This window comes from Pseudophryne corroboree, chromosome 6 (assembly GCF_028390025.1).
Source record: "Pseudophryne corroboree isolate aPseCor3 chromosome 6, aPseCor3.hap2, whole genome shotgun sequence".
In the NCBI taxonomy this organism is placed as follows: Eukaryota; Metazoa; Chordata; class Amphibia; order Anura; family Myobatrachidae; genus Pseudophryne; species Pseudophryne corroboree.
In genome coordinates, this window is record NC_086449.1 from 202175541 (window position 1) to 202191827 (window position 16287).

General features: G+C 47.8%; 1 protein-coding gene across 6 annotated transcripts in view; it reads left to right on the top strand.

Moving 5' to 3' along the window:
- SPG21 (SPG21 abhydrolase domain containing, maspardin) overlaps positions 1 to 15811 on the top strand; it is a 139451-nt gene extending 123640 nt beyond the window's left edge. For all 6 annotated transcript variants that reach the window (XM_063925640.1, XM_063925644.1, XM_063925645.1 and 3 more), the window contains one exon: positions 14874 to 15811. In XM_063925640.1, coding sequence (XP_063781710.1) covers positions 14874 to 15008 — 135 coding nt within the window. In that variant the 3' untranslated portion in view covers positions 15009 to 15811. The remainder of the gene's footprint in view (positions 1 to 14873) is intronic.
- The last annotated feature ends 476 nt before the right edge of the window (positions 15812 to 16287 follow it).

Below are 16287 nucleotides of genomic sequence, written 5' to 3' on the forward strand. Positions count from 1 at the left end.
GGGAAAAATTTATTTTTTTTAATTATTAAACATGATCCCACATGATCGAGCCAACTAGGGCTGTCAATGAACAGCTGCATCAAATTTTAATTTGTTTCCTAGCACCACCATGTGTTCAACTGTGAGAGCAGTTTCTGCAGTGCAAAAGAACTAGAGTTTCGTTACAGGAAAAAATTGTAGTGGGGGGGGGGGAGCCATGCTGACATTAAGATGTAGTTACATTGCCGGCAGTCGGGATCCCGGCGGTCAGGATACAGACACCAGAATCCTGACCACTGACAATGCCGCCACAGGGGCTATTTCCACTCATGGGTGTCCACAACACCCATAGAGTGGGAGTACAACTGAGCCCGCAAGTGGCTTCCTTGCGCTCACTTCCCTGCCGTCATTCTAGCGGCCAGGATCCCGGCCTCAGTATGCTGACCGCCGGGATCCCATATTTAACGCCTGACATTGATCCAATAGCAACTGTGATGGATTCTTGTTTTGTAAAGTTATTGGTGTATAATGTTAGTAAAACAGGCTCCTTATCTCTCCCAAGCCAATAGCTGTATCGGGAAAATGGCCAATTACCTGAGAGGGGTGGGGAGTACCATAAGGAAGAGTAAAGTGGTGCACAAACCTGCTATTTACTAGTAACTGTTTATACCGGGACAATTCCGTCACACCGTAGACTTTGTGCCCGCCTGGAGGTAGCCTCCGTTAGCACTGGTCTGAAATGCTCTGAAAAATGTGTTGATGTAATGGAAAAAGATACCACTGATATAGAAGCTTGTGAGCTCTTTCTTTGATCTGTGGGGGTCATTCCGAGTTGATCGCAAGATAAAAATGTTTGCAGCGCAGCGATTAAGTGAAAAAGCGACACTTCTGCGTATGCGGCGCAATGCGCACGTGCGACGTACTTTCACAACAGCCGATGTAGTTTTACACAAGATCTAGCGAGTAAAAAAGAAAAGAGAGTGCGCGATCAACGGCAGCCTGTATAGGGAGGTCAAATCCCTTCTAGATATGCAGCGATAAAAATAGAAAAGGTACTGGCACCGGCTGTTATTTCAGATAATAATGGATACATATCATTTATTACACATTCATAAAAATAAATATTTGTTCAGCTCGTAATTAGATGAACCAAAGCAATTGCTAAAAAGGCTGGAGAAATTAATTAAAATATAGGATACCACTGGTCGTCCCTTCTGCAATGTCCACATGTGCCCGACTAGACAAGATCTAGCGAAGCTTTTCTTTCGCAATGTCCGCCGCAGAGTGATTGAGAGGAAGGGGGCGTTTCTGGGTGTCAACTGACCGTTTTCAGGGGGTGTTCGGAAAAACGCAGGCGTGGCTGGGCAAACGCAGGGCGTGTTTGTGACGTCACATCCGGAACTGAACAGTCTGACGTAATCGCAAGCGCTGAGTAGGTCTGGAGCTACTCTGAAACTGCACAATTTATTTTTTTGTAGCCGGCATAGCGTTTGCACGGCTGCTAAAAACTGCTAGCGAGCGATCAACTCGGAATGACCCCCTATGTCACTAATTTGCTCAACAATTGATTTTGTACCATTCCCCAAGGTTGAGAGTCTCCTCAGTGTCTACCTCTCACTAAAGTTCATGCTAATTTTTGGGCACCTGCTTGTATGCTAGTAGAGTTTGGTAAAGTGGGGCCTTTACAGTTTGGTTTACAGAGGCATAACGTCTCCAACATAGTAAGATGGAGTGCTGAGAGGAAAGCCCATGTGTCATTATAGTAATGTATAATTAGCAAATACTGATGAAAGCAAGAGGTGGGAAAATTGGAAGGTTGTTTAAGAATTTGATGTTGGTCCAGTATTTATATACCAAGAAATGAGACCTAGCTGGACTGATGGGTTATTCCAGAGACTCATTTTGGTATGGTTTTCATTTAGGAAGAAAGCCCACTTGCAAAAGTCCCAGATTTTAAGGGAAAATTTAAAGTAGGGGTACTAAAGCTGCTTGGGGTCTGTCTCATTGGGTGGTCTTCAGTATGCCGACTGACGGGATCCCGACACTTATTCTCCCTCGTGGCGGTCCACGACCCCCCTGGAGGGAGAATAAAATAGCGTGGTGCGCGTAGCGTGGCGAGCGCAGTGAGCCCGCAAGGGGCTCATTTGCGCTTGCCACACTGTCGGTAAGCCGGCGGTCGGCCTCCCGGCGCCGGTATGCTGGTCGCCGGGAGCCCGACCGCCGGCATACCATAGTGAACCCGTCTCATTCCATACCTTATTGCAGTGGTTCCCAAACGAGGTCCTCAAAACACACTTACAGTCCAGGTATTAAGGTTATCCATGGTTTGGCACAAGTGGCTTCATTTGTACCTTAGTTAGTTTTGTTATACGGGATCCGGTCCAGATACCGGCAGTTGACATACTGAAGGCGGAATCCCGGCACTACTCAGAATGTCGGCACCGGCATACCGACTGGGATCACAATCACGGTGCCGACCGCCTGGCTCCTGACCGAGTAACTGCCGGGCGCCGGAGAGGTAAGCCGCTGGGGAGGAGGGGAGGATTAAGTTTAAACTGCGGGAGGGATGGTTCGGTTTAGACACCCCCGGGGAGGGTTTGCGTTAAGGTGGGTACACACTAGTAGATATATCTGCAGATCAATTGATCTGCAGATATATCTATGGACAGATCGGGCAGTGTGCTGTGCATACACACTGCCCGATCCGTCGGGGACTGACGTCATGAACTGGGCGGGCGTGTACACGCCCGCCAGTTCAGCTGTCAATCACCGCCGGCCGATATATCGACCAGTGTGTACGAACCTTTAGACTCCATGAGGGGGGTTAGGTGTAGACTGCGGAGAGGGAGGGATAGGTTTAGGGGGGGTATTGGGGGAAAGTAAGTTCACTTACCTTGCCCCTGTCAGGATTCTCACCATCGGGATGCTGCAGTCGGTATTCTGACCACCTTCATTTTGAACCCAAACCGATTATACCATCTGTGCACAAGCAGGAATATCCCTAAAACCTGAACTGTTAGGGGTGTCTTGAGGACTGTGTTTGGGAACCACTGCCCTCTTGGCTGCCAGAGATTGTTTTTTTTTTTTTTCTCTTACAGTTGCTGTTCGGAACTGAGCTTTTATTTCTGTGGCTTCCAATTATGTTTATTTTACCTTTGGATCCCTTTTATTGAGATATTTTTAAAATGTATTATTATTTGCTGTTACTCATTATATATATGATGTATGTGTATGTAATTATGCACATTTTATAATAGCCAGTAAAATCTTTTCATATAATTACAAAGATAAAAGCATATAATAATTATATTTATTAAGAGTATGATGTATTGCAGTACAGTAATTGTTTTTTATTTTTTTTATTTGCATTTTTATGGCTTGCTACAGACTTTACAGATGCTTTACTTTAGTACTAGTGGATAACTAATAATACACCAATCTAGCTGCCAAGTGGTACATATTTGGCTCTGTTCCTGGAGCAAACTTTGGCCTGAAAGGAAGGTTTGAGGCTGGGTACACACTGGATTATGTGGCCATCGGCAGACAGGATGATAGATGTAACGACAGGATGATAGATGTAACGATATTGCAGCCCCAGGGCGGGGCGCCCTGGGGCTGCAATAAGGGTACCTTACTGGCAAAATAACACATAATATAGTCATTAAGACTATATATGTGTAAAATCCCCTGCCATATATTCCATAAAAAAGCGGGAGAAGTCAGCCGGAAAAGGGGCGGGGCTATCTCCCTCAGCACACTGGCGCCATTTTCCCTCACAGCTCCGCTGGAAGGACGCTCCCCAGGCTCTCCCCTGCAGTTTCCAGACTACATAGGGTAAAAAAGAGAGGGGGGGCACCAAATTTAGGCGCAATCTGTGTAATATCAGCAGCTATAGGGGAAAAATCGCTGTGGGTAGTGTGAATCCCTATATATATATATATATATATATATATATATATATATATATATAGCGCTCTGGTGTGTGCCGGCATACTCTCTCTCTGTCTCCCCAAAGGACTTTGTGGGGTCCTGTCCTCAGTCAGAGCATTCCCTGTGTGTGTGCGGTGTGTCGGTACGGCTGTGTCGACATGTTTGATGAGGAGGCTTATGTGGAGGCGGAGCAGGTGCCGATAAATGTGATGTCACCCCCTGCGGGGTCGACACCTGAGTGGATGGTTATGTGGAAGGAATTACGCGACCGTGTCAACTCCTTACATAAAAGGTTTGACGACATATCAGATGTGGGACAGCCGGCTTCTCAGCCCGTGCCTGCCCAGACGTCTCAAAAGCCATCAGGGGCTCTAAAACGCCCGCTACCTCAGATGGCAGACATAGATGTCGACACGGATACCGACTCCAGTGTCGACGATGATGAGACTAGTGTACATTCCAATAGAGCCACCCGTTACATGATTACGGCAATGAAAAATGTGTTGCATATTTCTGATATTACCCCAGGTACCACAAAAAAGGGTATTATGTTTGGGGAGAAAAAACTACCAGTGGTTTCTCTATCGTCCTAGTGGATGCTGGGGTTCCTGAAAGGACCATGGGGAATAGCGGCTCCGCAGGAGACAGGGCACAAAAAGTAAAGCTTTAGGATCAGGTGGTGTGCACTGGCTCCTCCCCCTATGACCCTCCTCCAAGCCTCAGTTAGATTTTTGTGCCCGGCCGAGAAGGGTGCAATCTAGGTGGCTCTCCTAAAGAGCTGCTTAGAAAAGTTTAGCTTAGGTTTTTTATTTTACAGTGAGTCCTGCTGGCAACAGGATCACTGCAACGAGGGACTTAGGGGAGAAGAAGTGAACTCACCTGCGTGCAGGATGGATTGGCTTCTTTGGCTACTGGACATTAGCTCCAGAGGGACGATCACAGGTACAGCCTGGATGGTCACCGGAGCCTCGCCGCCGGCCCCCTTGCAGATGCTGAAATGAGAAGAGGTCCAGAATCGGCGGCAGAAGACTCCTCAGTCTTCTTAAGGTAGCGCACAGCACTGCAGCTGTGCGCCATTTCCTCTCCGCACACTTCACACGGCAGTCACTGAGGGTGCAGGGCGCTGGGAGGGGGGCGCCCTGGGAGGCAAATGAAAACCTTTTTTGGCTAAAAATACCTCACATATAGCCTCCGGGGGCTATATGGAGATATTTAACCCCTGCCAGAATCCATTAAAGAGCGGGAGACGAGCCCGCCGAAAAAGGGGCGGGGCCTATCTCCTCAGCACACAGCGCCATTTTCCCTCACAGAAAGGCTGGAGGGAAGGCTCCCAGGCTCTCCCCTGCACTGCACTACAGAAACAGGGTTAAAACAGAGAGGGGGGGCACTAATTTGGCGTTAGAAATATATAAAAGATGCTATAAGGGAAAACACTTATATAAGGTTGTCCCTATATAATTATAGCGTTTTTGGTGTGTGCTGGCAAACTCTCCCTCTGTCTCTCCAAAGGGCTAGTGGGTCCTGTCCTCTATCAGAGCATTCCCTGTGTGTGTGCTGTGTGTCGGTACGTGTGTGTCGACATGTATGAGGACGATGTTGGTGAGGAGGCGGAGCAATTGCCTGTAATGGTGATGTCACTCTCTAGGGAGTCGACACCGGAATGGATGGCTTATTTAGGGAATTACGTGATAATGTCAACACGCTGCAAGGTCGGTTGACGACATGAGACGGCCGACAAACAATTAGTACCGGTCCAGACGTCTCAGAAACACCGTCAGGGGTTTTAAAACGCCCGTTTACTTTAGTCTGTCGACACAGACACAGACACTGAATCCAGTGTCGACGGTGAATAAACAAACGTATTCCTTATTAGGGCCACACGTTAAGGGCAATGAAGGAGGTGTTACATATTTCTGATACTACAAGTACCACAAAAGAGGGTATTATGTGGGATGTGAAAAAACTACCGTAGTTTTTCCTGAATCAGATAAATTAAATGAAGTGTGTGATGATGCGTGGGTTCCCCCCGATAGAAAATTATGGGCGGTATACCCTTTCCCGCCAGAAGTTAGGGCGCGTTGGGAAACACCCCTTAGGGTGGATAAGGCGCTCACACGCTTATCAAAACAAGTGGCGGTACCGTCTATAGATAGGGCCGTCCTCAAGGAGCCAGCTGACAGGAGGCTGGAAAATATCATAAAAAGTATATACACACATACTGGTGTTATACTGCGACCAGCGATCGCCTCAGCCTGGATGTGCAGAGCTGGGGTGGCTTGGTCGGATTCCCTGACTAAAAATATTGATACCCTTGACAGGGACAGTATTTTATTGACTATAGAGCATTTAAAGTATGCATTTTCTATATATGCGAGATGCACAGAGGGATATTTGCACTCTGGCATCAAGAGTAAGTGCGATGTCCATATCTGCCAGAAGATGTTTATGGACACGACAGTGGTCAGGTGATGCAGATTCCAAACGGCACAAAGGTGTATTGCCGTATAAAGGAAGAGGAGTTATTTGGGGTCGGTCCATCGGACCTGGTGGCCACGGCAACTGCTGGAAAATCCACCGTTTTTACCCTAAGTCACATCTCTGCAGAAAAAGACACCGTCTTTTCAGCCTCAGTCCTTTCGTCCCTATAAGAGTCATATCTGCCCAGGGATAGAGGAAAGGGAAGAAGACTGCAGCAGGCAGCCCATTTCCAGGAACAGAAGCGTTCCACCGCTTCTGCCAAGCTCTCAGCATGACGCTGGGACCGTACAGGACCCCTGGATCCTACATGTAGTATCCCAGGGGTACAGATTGGAATGTCGAGACGTTTCCCCTTCGCAGGCTCCTGAAGTCTGGTTTACCAAGGTCTCCCTCCGACAAGGAGGCAGTATGGGAAACAATTCACAAGCTGTATTCCCAGCAGGTGATAATCAAATTACCCCTCCTACAACAAGAAAAGGGGTATTATTCCACATTATATTGTGGTACTGAAGCCAGAAAGCTAGGTGAGACCTATTCTAAATATAAAAAAATTTGAACACTTACAAAGGTTCAAATCAAGATGGAGTCACTCAGAGCAGTGATAACGAACCAGGAAGAAGGGGACTATATAGTGTCCCGAGACATCAGGGATGCTTACCTCCATGTCCAAAATTTGCCCTTCTCACTAAGGGTACCTCAGGTTCGTGGTACAGAACTGTCACTATCAGTTTCAGACGCTGCCGTTTGGATTGTCCACGGCACCCCGGGTCTTTACCAAGGTAATGGCCGAAATGATGATTCTTCTTCGAAGAAAAGGCGTCTTAATTATCCCTTACTTGGACGATCTCCTGATAAGGGCAAAGTCCAGGGAACAGTTGGAGGTCGGAGTAGCACTATCTCGGATACTGCTACAACAGCACGGGTGGATTCTAAATATTCCAAAATCGCAGCTGATCCCGACGACAAGTCTGCTGTGCCTAGGGATGATTCTGGACACAGTCCAGAAAAAGGTGTTTCTCCCGGAAGAGAAAGCCAGGGAGTTATCCGAGCTAGTCAGGAACCTCCTAAAATCAGTGCATCATTGCACAAGGGTCCTGGTAAAGATGGTGACTTCCTACGAAGCAATTCCATTCGGCAGATTTCACGCAAGAATTTTTCAGTGGGATCTGCTGGACAAATGGTCCGGATCGCATCTTCAGATGCATCAGCGGATAACCCTATATCCAAGGACAAGGGTGTCTCTCCTGTGGTGGTTACAGAGTGCTCATCTTCTAGAGGGCCGCAGATTCGGCATTCAGGATTGGATGCTGGTGACCACGGAGGCCAGCCCGAGAGGCTGGGGAGCAGTCACACAAGGAAAAAATTTCCAGGGAGTGTGATCAAGTCTGGAGACTTTTCTCCACATAAATATACTGGAGCTAAGGGTAAATTTATAATACTCTAAGCTTAGCAAGACCTCTGCTTCAAGGTCAGCCGGTATTGATCCAGTGGGAAAAACATCACGGCAGTCGCCCACGTAAATAGACAGGGCGGCACAAGAAGCAGGCGGGCAATGGCAAAAACTGCAAGGACTTTTCGCTGGGCGGAAAATCATGTGATAGCACTGTCAGCAGTGTTTCATTCCGGGAATGGAAACTGGGAAGCAGACTTCCTCAGCAGGCACGACCTCCACCCGGCAGAGTGGAAACTTCATCGGGAAGTTTTCCACATGATTGTAAACCGTTGGGAAATACCAAAGGTGGACATGATGGCGTCCCGTCTGAACAAAAAACGGGACAGGTATTGCGCCAGGTTAAGAGACCCTCAGGCAATAGCTGTGGACGTTTCTGGTAACACCATGGATGTACCAGTCGGTGTATGTGTTCCATCCTCTGCTTCTCATACCTAGGGTACTGAGACTTATAAGACGTATAGGAGTAAGAACTATACTCATGGCTCCGGATTGGCCAAGAAGGACTTGGTACCCGGAACTTCAAGAGATGCTCACAGAGGACTTATGGCCTCTGCCGCTAAGAAGGGACTTGTTTCAGCAAGTACCATGTCTGTTCCAAGACTTACCGCAGCTGCGTTTGACGGCATGGCGGTGGAACGCCGGATCCTAAGGGAAAAAGGCATTCCGGAAGAGGTCATTCCTACCCTGGTCAAAGCCAGAAAGGAGGTGACCGCACAACATTATCACCACATGTGGCAAAAATATGTTGCGTGGTGTGAGGCCAGAAAGGCCCCACGAAGAAATTTCAACTCGGTCGATTCCTGCATTTCCTGCAAACAGGAGTGTCTATGGGCCTCAAATTGGGGTCCATTAAGGTTCAAATTTCGGCCCTGTCGATTTTCTTCCAGAAAGAAGTGGCTTCAGTTCCTGAAGTCCAGAAGTTTGTCAAGGGAGTATTGCATATACAACCCCCTTTTGTGCCTCCAGTGGCACTGTGGGATCTCAACGTAGTTCTGGGATTCCTCAAATCACATTGGTTTAAAACCAGTCAAATCTGTGGATTTGAAGCATCTCACATGAAAAGTGACCATGCTCTTGGCCCTGGCCTGGACCAGGCGAGTGTCAAATTGGTGGTTTTTTTCTCAAAAAAGCCCATATCTGGTTGTCCATTTGGACAGGGCAGAGCTGCGGACTCGTCCCCAGTTCTCTCCCTAAGGTGGTGTCAGTGTTTCACCTGAACCAGCTTATTTTGGTGCCTTGCGCCTACTAGGGACTTGGAGGACTCCAGGTTGCTAGATGTTGTCAGGGCCCTGTAAATATAGGTTCCAGGACGGCTGGAGTCAGGAAAACTGACTTGCTGTTATCCTGTATGCACCCAACAAACTGGGTGCTCTTGCTTCTAAGCAGACTATTGCTAGTTGGATGTGTAATACAATTCAGCTTGCACATTCTGTGGCAGGCCTGCCACAGCCAAAATATGTAAATGCCCATTCCACAAGGAAGGTGGGCTTATCTTGGGCGGCTGCCCGAGGGGTCTCGGCTTTACAACTTTGCCGAGCGGCTATTTAGTCAGGGGCAAACACGTTGGTAAAATCCTACAAATTTGATACCCTGGCTAAGGAGGACCTGGAGTTCTCTCATTCGGTGCTGCAGAGTCATCCGCACTCTCCCGCCCGTTTGGGAGCTTTGGTATTATCCCCATGGTCCTTTCAGGAACCCCAGCATCCACTAGGACGATAGAGAAAATAAGAATTTACTTACCGATAATTCTATTTCTCGGAGTCCGTAGTGGATGCTGGGCGCCCATCCCAAGTGCAGATTATCTGCAATACTTGTACATAGTTACAAAAATCGGGTTATTATTGTTGTGAGCCATCTTTTCAGAGGCTCCGCTGTTATCATACTGTTAACTGGGTTCAGATCACAGGTTGTACAGTGTGATTGGTGTGGCTGGTATGAGTCTTACCCGGGATTCAAAATCCTTCCTTATTGTGTACGCTCGTCCGGGCACAGTATCCTAACTGAGGCTTGGAGGAGGGTCATAGGGGGAGGAGCCAGTGCACACCACCTGATCCTAAAGCTTTACTTTTTGTGCCCTGTCTCCTGCGGAGCCGCTATTCCCCATGGTCCTTTCAGGAACCCCAGCATCCACTACGGACTCCGAGAAATAGAATTATCGGTAAGTAAATTCTTATTTTTTACCCCTTCTGATGAATTAAATGAAGTGTGTGAAGAAGCGTGGGCTTCCCCCGATAAGAAACTGGTAATTTCTAAAAAGTTACTAATGGCGTACCCTTTCCCGCCAGAGGATAGGTCACGTTGGGAGACATCCCCGAGTGTGGATAAAGCGCTCACACGCTTGTCAAAGAAGGTGGCACTACCGTCTCCGGACACGGCCGCCTTAAAGAAACTTGCAGATAGAAAGCAGGAGGCTATCCTGAAGTCTGTATATACACACTCGGGCATTATACTGAGACCAGCTATTGCTTCTGCATGAATGTGCAGTGCTGCAGCTGCGTGGTCAGATTCCCTGTCAGAAAACATTGATACCTTAGACAGGGACTCTATATTGCTAACCGTAGAGCACATTAAAGATGCAGTCTTATACATGAGAGATGCACAGAGGGATATTTGCCGGCTGGCATCTAAAATAAACGCAATGTCCATTTCTGCCAGGAGAGGATTGTGGACTCGGCAGTGGACAGGTGATGCTGATTCTAAAAGGCACATGGAAGTTTTGCCTTACAAGGGTGAGGAGTTGTTTGGGGATGGTCTCTCGGACCTCGTTTCCACAGCTACAGCTGGAAAATCAGCATTTTTACCCCATGTTCCCTCACAGCCAAAGAAAGCACCGTATTATCAGGTACAGTCCTTTCGGCCCCAGAAAGGTAAGCGGGTTAAAGGCGCGTCCTTACTGCCCAGAGGCAGAGGTAGGGGGAAAAAGCTGCAGCATACAGCCAGTTCCCAGGAACAAAAGTCCTCCCCCGCTTCCTCTAAGTCCACCGCATGACGCTGGGGCTCCACAGGCGGAGCCAGGTACGGTGGGGGCCCGTCTCAAGAACTTCAGCGACCAGTGGGATCGCTCACGGGTGGATCCCTGGATTCTACAGGTAGTATCTCAGGAGTACAAGCTGGAATTCGAGACGTCTCCCCCTCGCCGTTTCCTCAAATCTGCCTTGCCGACGGCTCCCTCGGACAGGGAGGCAGTGCTGGAGGCAATTCACAAGCTGTATTCGCAGCAGGTGATAGTCAAGGTACCCCTCCTTAAACAGGGACGGGGTTACTATTCCACAATGTTTGTGGTACCGAAACCGGACGGTTCGGTGAGACCCATTTTAAATTTGAAATCCTTGAACACCTATATAAAAAGGTTCAAGTTCAAGATGGAATCGCTCAGGGCGGTTATTGCAAGCCTGGACAAAGGGGATTTCATGGTATCACTGGACATCAAGGATGCTTACCTGCATGTCCCCATTTACCCCCCTCACCAGGAGTACCTCAGATTTGTGGTACAGGACTGTCATTACGAATTCCAGACGTTGCCGTTTGGTCTGTCCACGGCACCGAGGGTGTTTACCAAGGTAATGGCAGAGATGATGATACTCCTTTTCGAAAAAAGGGAGTTATAATTATCCCGTACTTGGACGATCTCCTTATAAAGGCGAGGTCCAGGGAACAGTTGTTGATCGGTGTAGCACTAGCTCGGGAAGTGCTACAACAGCACGGCTGGATCCTGAATATTCCAAAGTCGCAGCTGGTTCCTACAACGCGTCTACTGTTCCTGGGGATGGCTCTGGACACAGAACAGAAAAAAGTATTTCTCCCGGAGGAGAAGGCCAAGGAGTTGTCATCTCTAGTCAGAGACCTCCTAAAACCAAAACAAGTGTCGGTGCATCACTGCACGCGAGTCCTGGGAAAGATGGTGGCTTCTTAAGAAGCAATTCCATTCGGAAGGTTCCATGCAAGGATCTTTCAGTGGGATCTGTTGGACAAGTGGTCCGGATCGCATCTTCAGATGCATCGGCTGATAACCCTGTCTCCAAGGACCAGGGTGTCGCTGTTGTGGTGGCTGCAGAGTGCTCATCTTCTAGAGGGCCGCAGATTCGGCATACAGGACTGGGTCCTGGTGACCACGGATGCCAGCCTTCGAGGTTGGGGGGCAGTCACACAGGGAAGAAACTTCCAAGGACTATGGACAAATCAGGAGACTTCCCTACACATAAATATTCTGGAACTAAGGGCCATTTACAATGCCCTAAGTCAGGCAAGACCCCTGCTTCAACACCAGCCGGTGCTGATCCAGTCAGACAACATCACGGCGGTCGCCCATGTAAACCGTCAGGGCGGCACAAGAAGCAGGATGGCGATGGCAGAAGCCACAAGGATTCTCCGATGGGCGGAAAATCATGTGTTAGCACTGTCAGCAGTGTTCATTCCCGGAGTGGACAATTGGGAAGCAGACTTTCTCAGCAGACACGACCTCCACCCGGGAGAGTGGGGACTTCATCCAGAAGTCTTCCAAATGGTTGTACGCCGGTGGGAAAGGCCACAGGTGGACATGATGGCGTCCCGCCTCAACAAAAAGCTAATAAGATATTGCGCCAGGTCAAGGGACCCTCAGGCGATAGCTGTGGACGCTCTGGTAACACCGTGGGTGTACCAGTCGGTGTATGTGTTCCCTCCTCTGCCTCTCATACCCAAGGTACTGAGAATAATAAGAAGGAGAGGAGTAAGAACTATACTCATTGTTCCGGATTGGCCAAGAAGAGCTTGGTACCCAGAACTTCAAGAAATGATCTCAGAGGACCCATGGCCTCTGCCGCTCAGACAGGACCTGCTGCAGCAGGGGCCCTGTCTGTTCCAAGACTTACCGCGGCTGCGTTTGACGGCATGGCGGTTGAACGCCAGATCCTGAAGGAAAAGGGCATTCCGGAGGAAGTTATCCCTACGCTAATTAAAGCTAGGAAAGAAGTGACCGCAAACCATTATCACCGCATATGGCGAAAATATGTTGCGTGGTGTGAGGCCAGGAAGGCCCCAACGGAGGAATTTCAGCTAGGTCGATTTCTGCACTTCCTACAGTCAGGGGTGACTATGGGCCTAAAATTGGGTTCCATTAAGGTCCAGATTTTGGCTCTATCGATTTTCTTCCAAAAAGAACTGGCTTCACTACCTGAAGTTCAGACATTTGTTAAGGGAGTGCTGCATATTCAGCCCCCTTTTGTGCCCCCAGTGGCACCTTGGGATCTCAACGTGGTGTTGGATTTCCTAAAGTCGCATTGGTTTGAACCACTTAAAACCGTGGAACTAAAATATCTCACTTGGAAACTGGTCATGCTGTTGGCCTTGGCTTCGGCCAGGCGTGTGTCAGAATTGGCGGCTTTGTCTTGTAAAAGCCCTTATCTGATTTTCCATATGGATAGGGCGGAATTGAGGACTCGTCCCCAATTTCTCCCAAAGGTGGTTTCAGCGTTTCATTTGAACCAGACTATTGTGGTGCCTGCGGCTACTCGTGGCTTGGAGGACTCCAAGTTGCTGGACGTAGTCCGGGCCCTAAAAATCTATGTTTCCAGGACAGCTGGAGTCAGAAAGACTGACTCGCTATTTATCATGCATGCGCCCAACAAGTTGGGTGCACCTGCTTCAAAGCAGACTATTGCTCGCTGGATCTGTAGCACGATTCAACTTGCACATTCTGCGGCTGGACTGCCGCATCCTAAATCTGTGAAAGCCCATTCCACGAGGAAAGTGGGCTCTTCTTGGGCGGCTGCCCGAGGGGTCTCGGCTTTACAACTTTGCCGAGCAGCTACTTGGTCGGGGTCAAACACATATGCTAAATTCTACAAGTTTGATACCCTGGCTGAGGAGGACCTAGAGTTCGCTCATTCGGTGCTGCAGAGTCATCCGCACTCTCCCGCCCGTTTGGGAGCTTTGGTATAATCCCCATGGTCCTTACGGAGTTCCCAGCATCCACTAGGACGTCAGAGAAAATAAGATTTTACTCACCGGTAAATCTATTTCTCGTAGTCCGTACTGGATGCTGGGCGCCCGTCCCAAGTGCGGATTGTCTGCAATACTTGTATATAGTTATTGTTTAACTAAAGGGTTATTGTTGAGCCATCTGTTGAGAGGCTCAGTTCTATTTCATACTGTTAACTGGGTATAGTATCACGAGTTATACGGTGTGATTGGTGTGGCTGGTATGAGTCTTACCCGGGATTCAAAATCCTTCCTTATTGTGTCAGCTCTTCCGGGCACAGTATCCTAACTGAGGTCTGGAGGAGGGTCATAGAGGGAGGAGCCAGTGCACACCAGGTAGTCCTAAAGCTTTCTTTAGTTGTGCCCAGTCTCCTGCGGAGCCGCTATTCCCCATGGTCCTTACGGAGTTCCCAGCATCCACTACGGACTACGAGAAATAGATTTACCGGTGAGTAAAATCTTATTTTTCTCATGCATACAGTATGTGCTCAGTGCACAAGTGAGAGGAAGAATCAGTAGCAGGAGGATATTGGATCATCTTATTGGACTGAACCAATTGGATTTAAGAATTTTAATTATATTGTGTGATCATTTTGTTGTTTGATCCAAAGTGCCTTTGTCCTATTTCTAATTTGCTCTATATAGGTTTACATACCAGAAGCTGTGGATAGACTTCTAGAGGAAGGGTGACTTACTGTATGCTGCTTTCATCTGCGCTTTTTTGAGTGACACACTGTTTTTTGTATATTGCTGGACGATGTGCACAATGTATATCGGCCTGATCCAATATACCCAGCATATGTTCTAATCAGGCCATTGTTGCTGTCTTTGTAAACACTTACTGAATCCCAGGCAGCCAGTGATGGTATAGAGGAGGCGGAGCTTAAGTTTTTGCATGTAAATGTAGTGTCTGAGCTCCTGTCCCATTACTCTAGATTCCAGTGTTCTGTTGTCCCCCTTTAGATTGAGAGAAATATTTATCGCAAGTATATATATATTATTTTTATGATACATGTTTAGGATTATTTGGATGGTAATTCGGATTGGACTAGTTTTTATTTGTTTGTTTTTTCAGATTCACCTGCGTCAGTTTCATGGTACCAGGCATGCAGCCATAGACCCTGCTATGGTTAGTGCAGAGGAACTTGAGGTACAGAAAGGCAGCCTTCAACCTAGTCCAGAGCCTCCAGAGACTGAAAGCTTTCCCTGAACGTCAGACGTGGCCTGTGCACTCTCATGGCCGCTAGCATTTGTGCTAGTGTATTTTTCAAGAAGAGATTTTTTGGAGACCCTTCTATATAAAAACAAAAAATAACACCTATACCACTTTGCAATCTCTAGGACTTTCCTTTGCTGGGCATAATCTCTATCGCTGCTACTCACTCTGACTGCCATACTACAATGGTGAATCCGTAGTAGGTGTCTAGTGGACTTGTATGAAAAGATCTCTCGCATGGGAGCACTTCCTGTTGCTAGCTGGTCATGAGTTCTGGAAATGGCTCTTTCTGTATATGACCTTGGTTTGAGAACAGATGAACTTAAATTCCTGCATTCTGGTCATGATGATCAGGCGTGGATCTGTTCGCAGTGGACACATGTAACCAGTATCTCGCCTGCATTAGTGGCTCATGATTTGAAAGTGAGAGGAGAGCGACAGCCAGTTGTTGCCAAGTATGAGGTCATTCTTGCTGGAACCATCAACCTGTTCAAGTGTTAAGATTCCTTGTCTGCAGTTAAAGCTGTACCCATCATGGATTGTCTGTGTTCTTGTTCACTTTGTGGTGGTGTCGAATCATCACCGACAAAATACATACACACTTTTGGACATACCCTTCTTATCCTAACCTTCCCCCATGTCACGATGAGCACTTACTTGCAGCAGAGAAGCACTGTCCAAAATAGCCCTCTGAGCTGGTCATGGGTAAGGGAGGGGCCAGTGTAGGGATGTAACTCCTCCCTTCTTTGCTATATATATATATATATATATATATAATATCGTAAAAGTTCGCACAACACTAAAAGGTCTTTTGTAGGTGCAGTAATAGTATATATCCATCCATTCCATGTAACTCCAACAGGGGTTCAGGCACAGATCAGACCAGCACACTTTTTTAAATGCAAAAACGTGGTTTATGTTTTAAAACATGAGTTCAACACAGCGGCACACGAAAAGATTCCAGCATATCAAACATTACATGCCAATGGATCCCATGATATACATGCTGAGATATAGAAACAAGTATAGCCAAGTTAGCATGCTGGTCTGATCTGTGCCTGAGCCCCTGTTGGGGTTACATGGAATGGAAGGAGAGAGGATATAGTCTCTATGTGTATGACCGGCACTCAATGTCACCTTCACAATTGCCCCGGTGCCTTCCCTTGCTGTGTGCAATGATATAACTTGAAAGATGGGTGGCACTCATGGGGGACTGGAACAGCAGCAATAAAGACAGAGACTAAGCTCCCAGATGCGGTAACGTTTCAGTTAA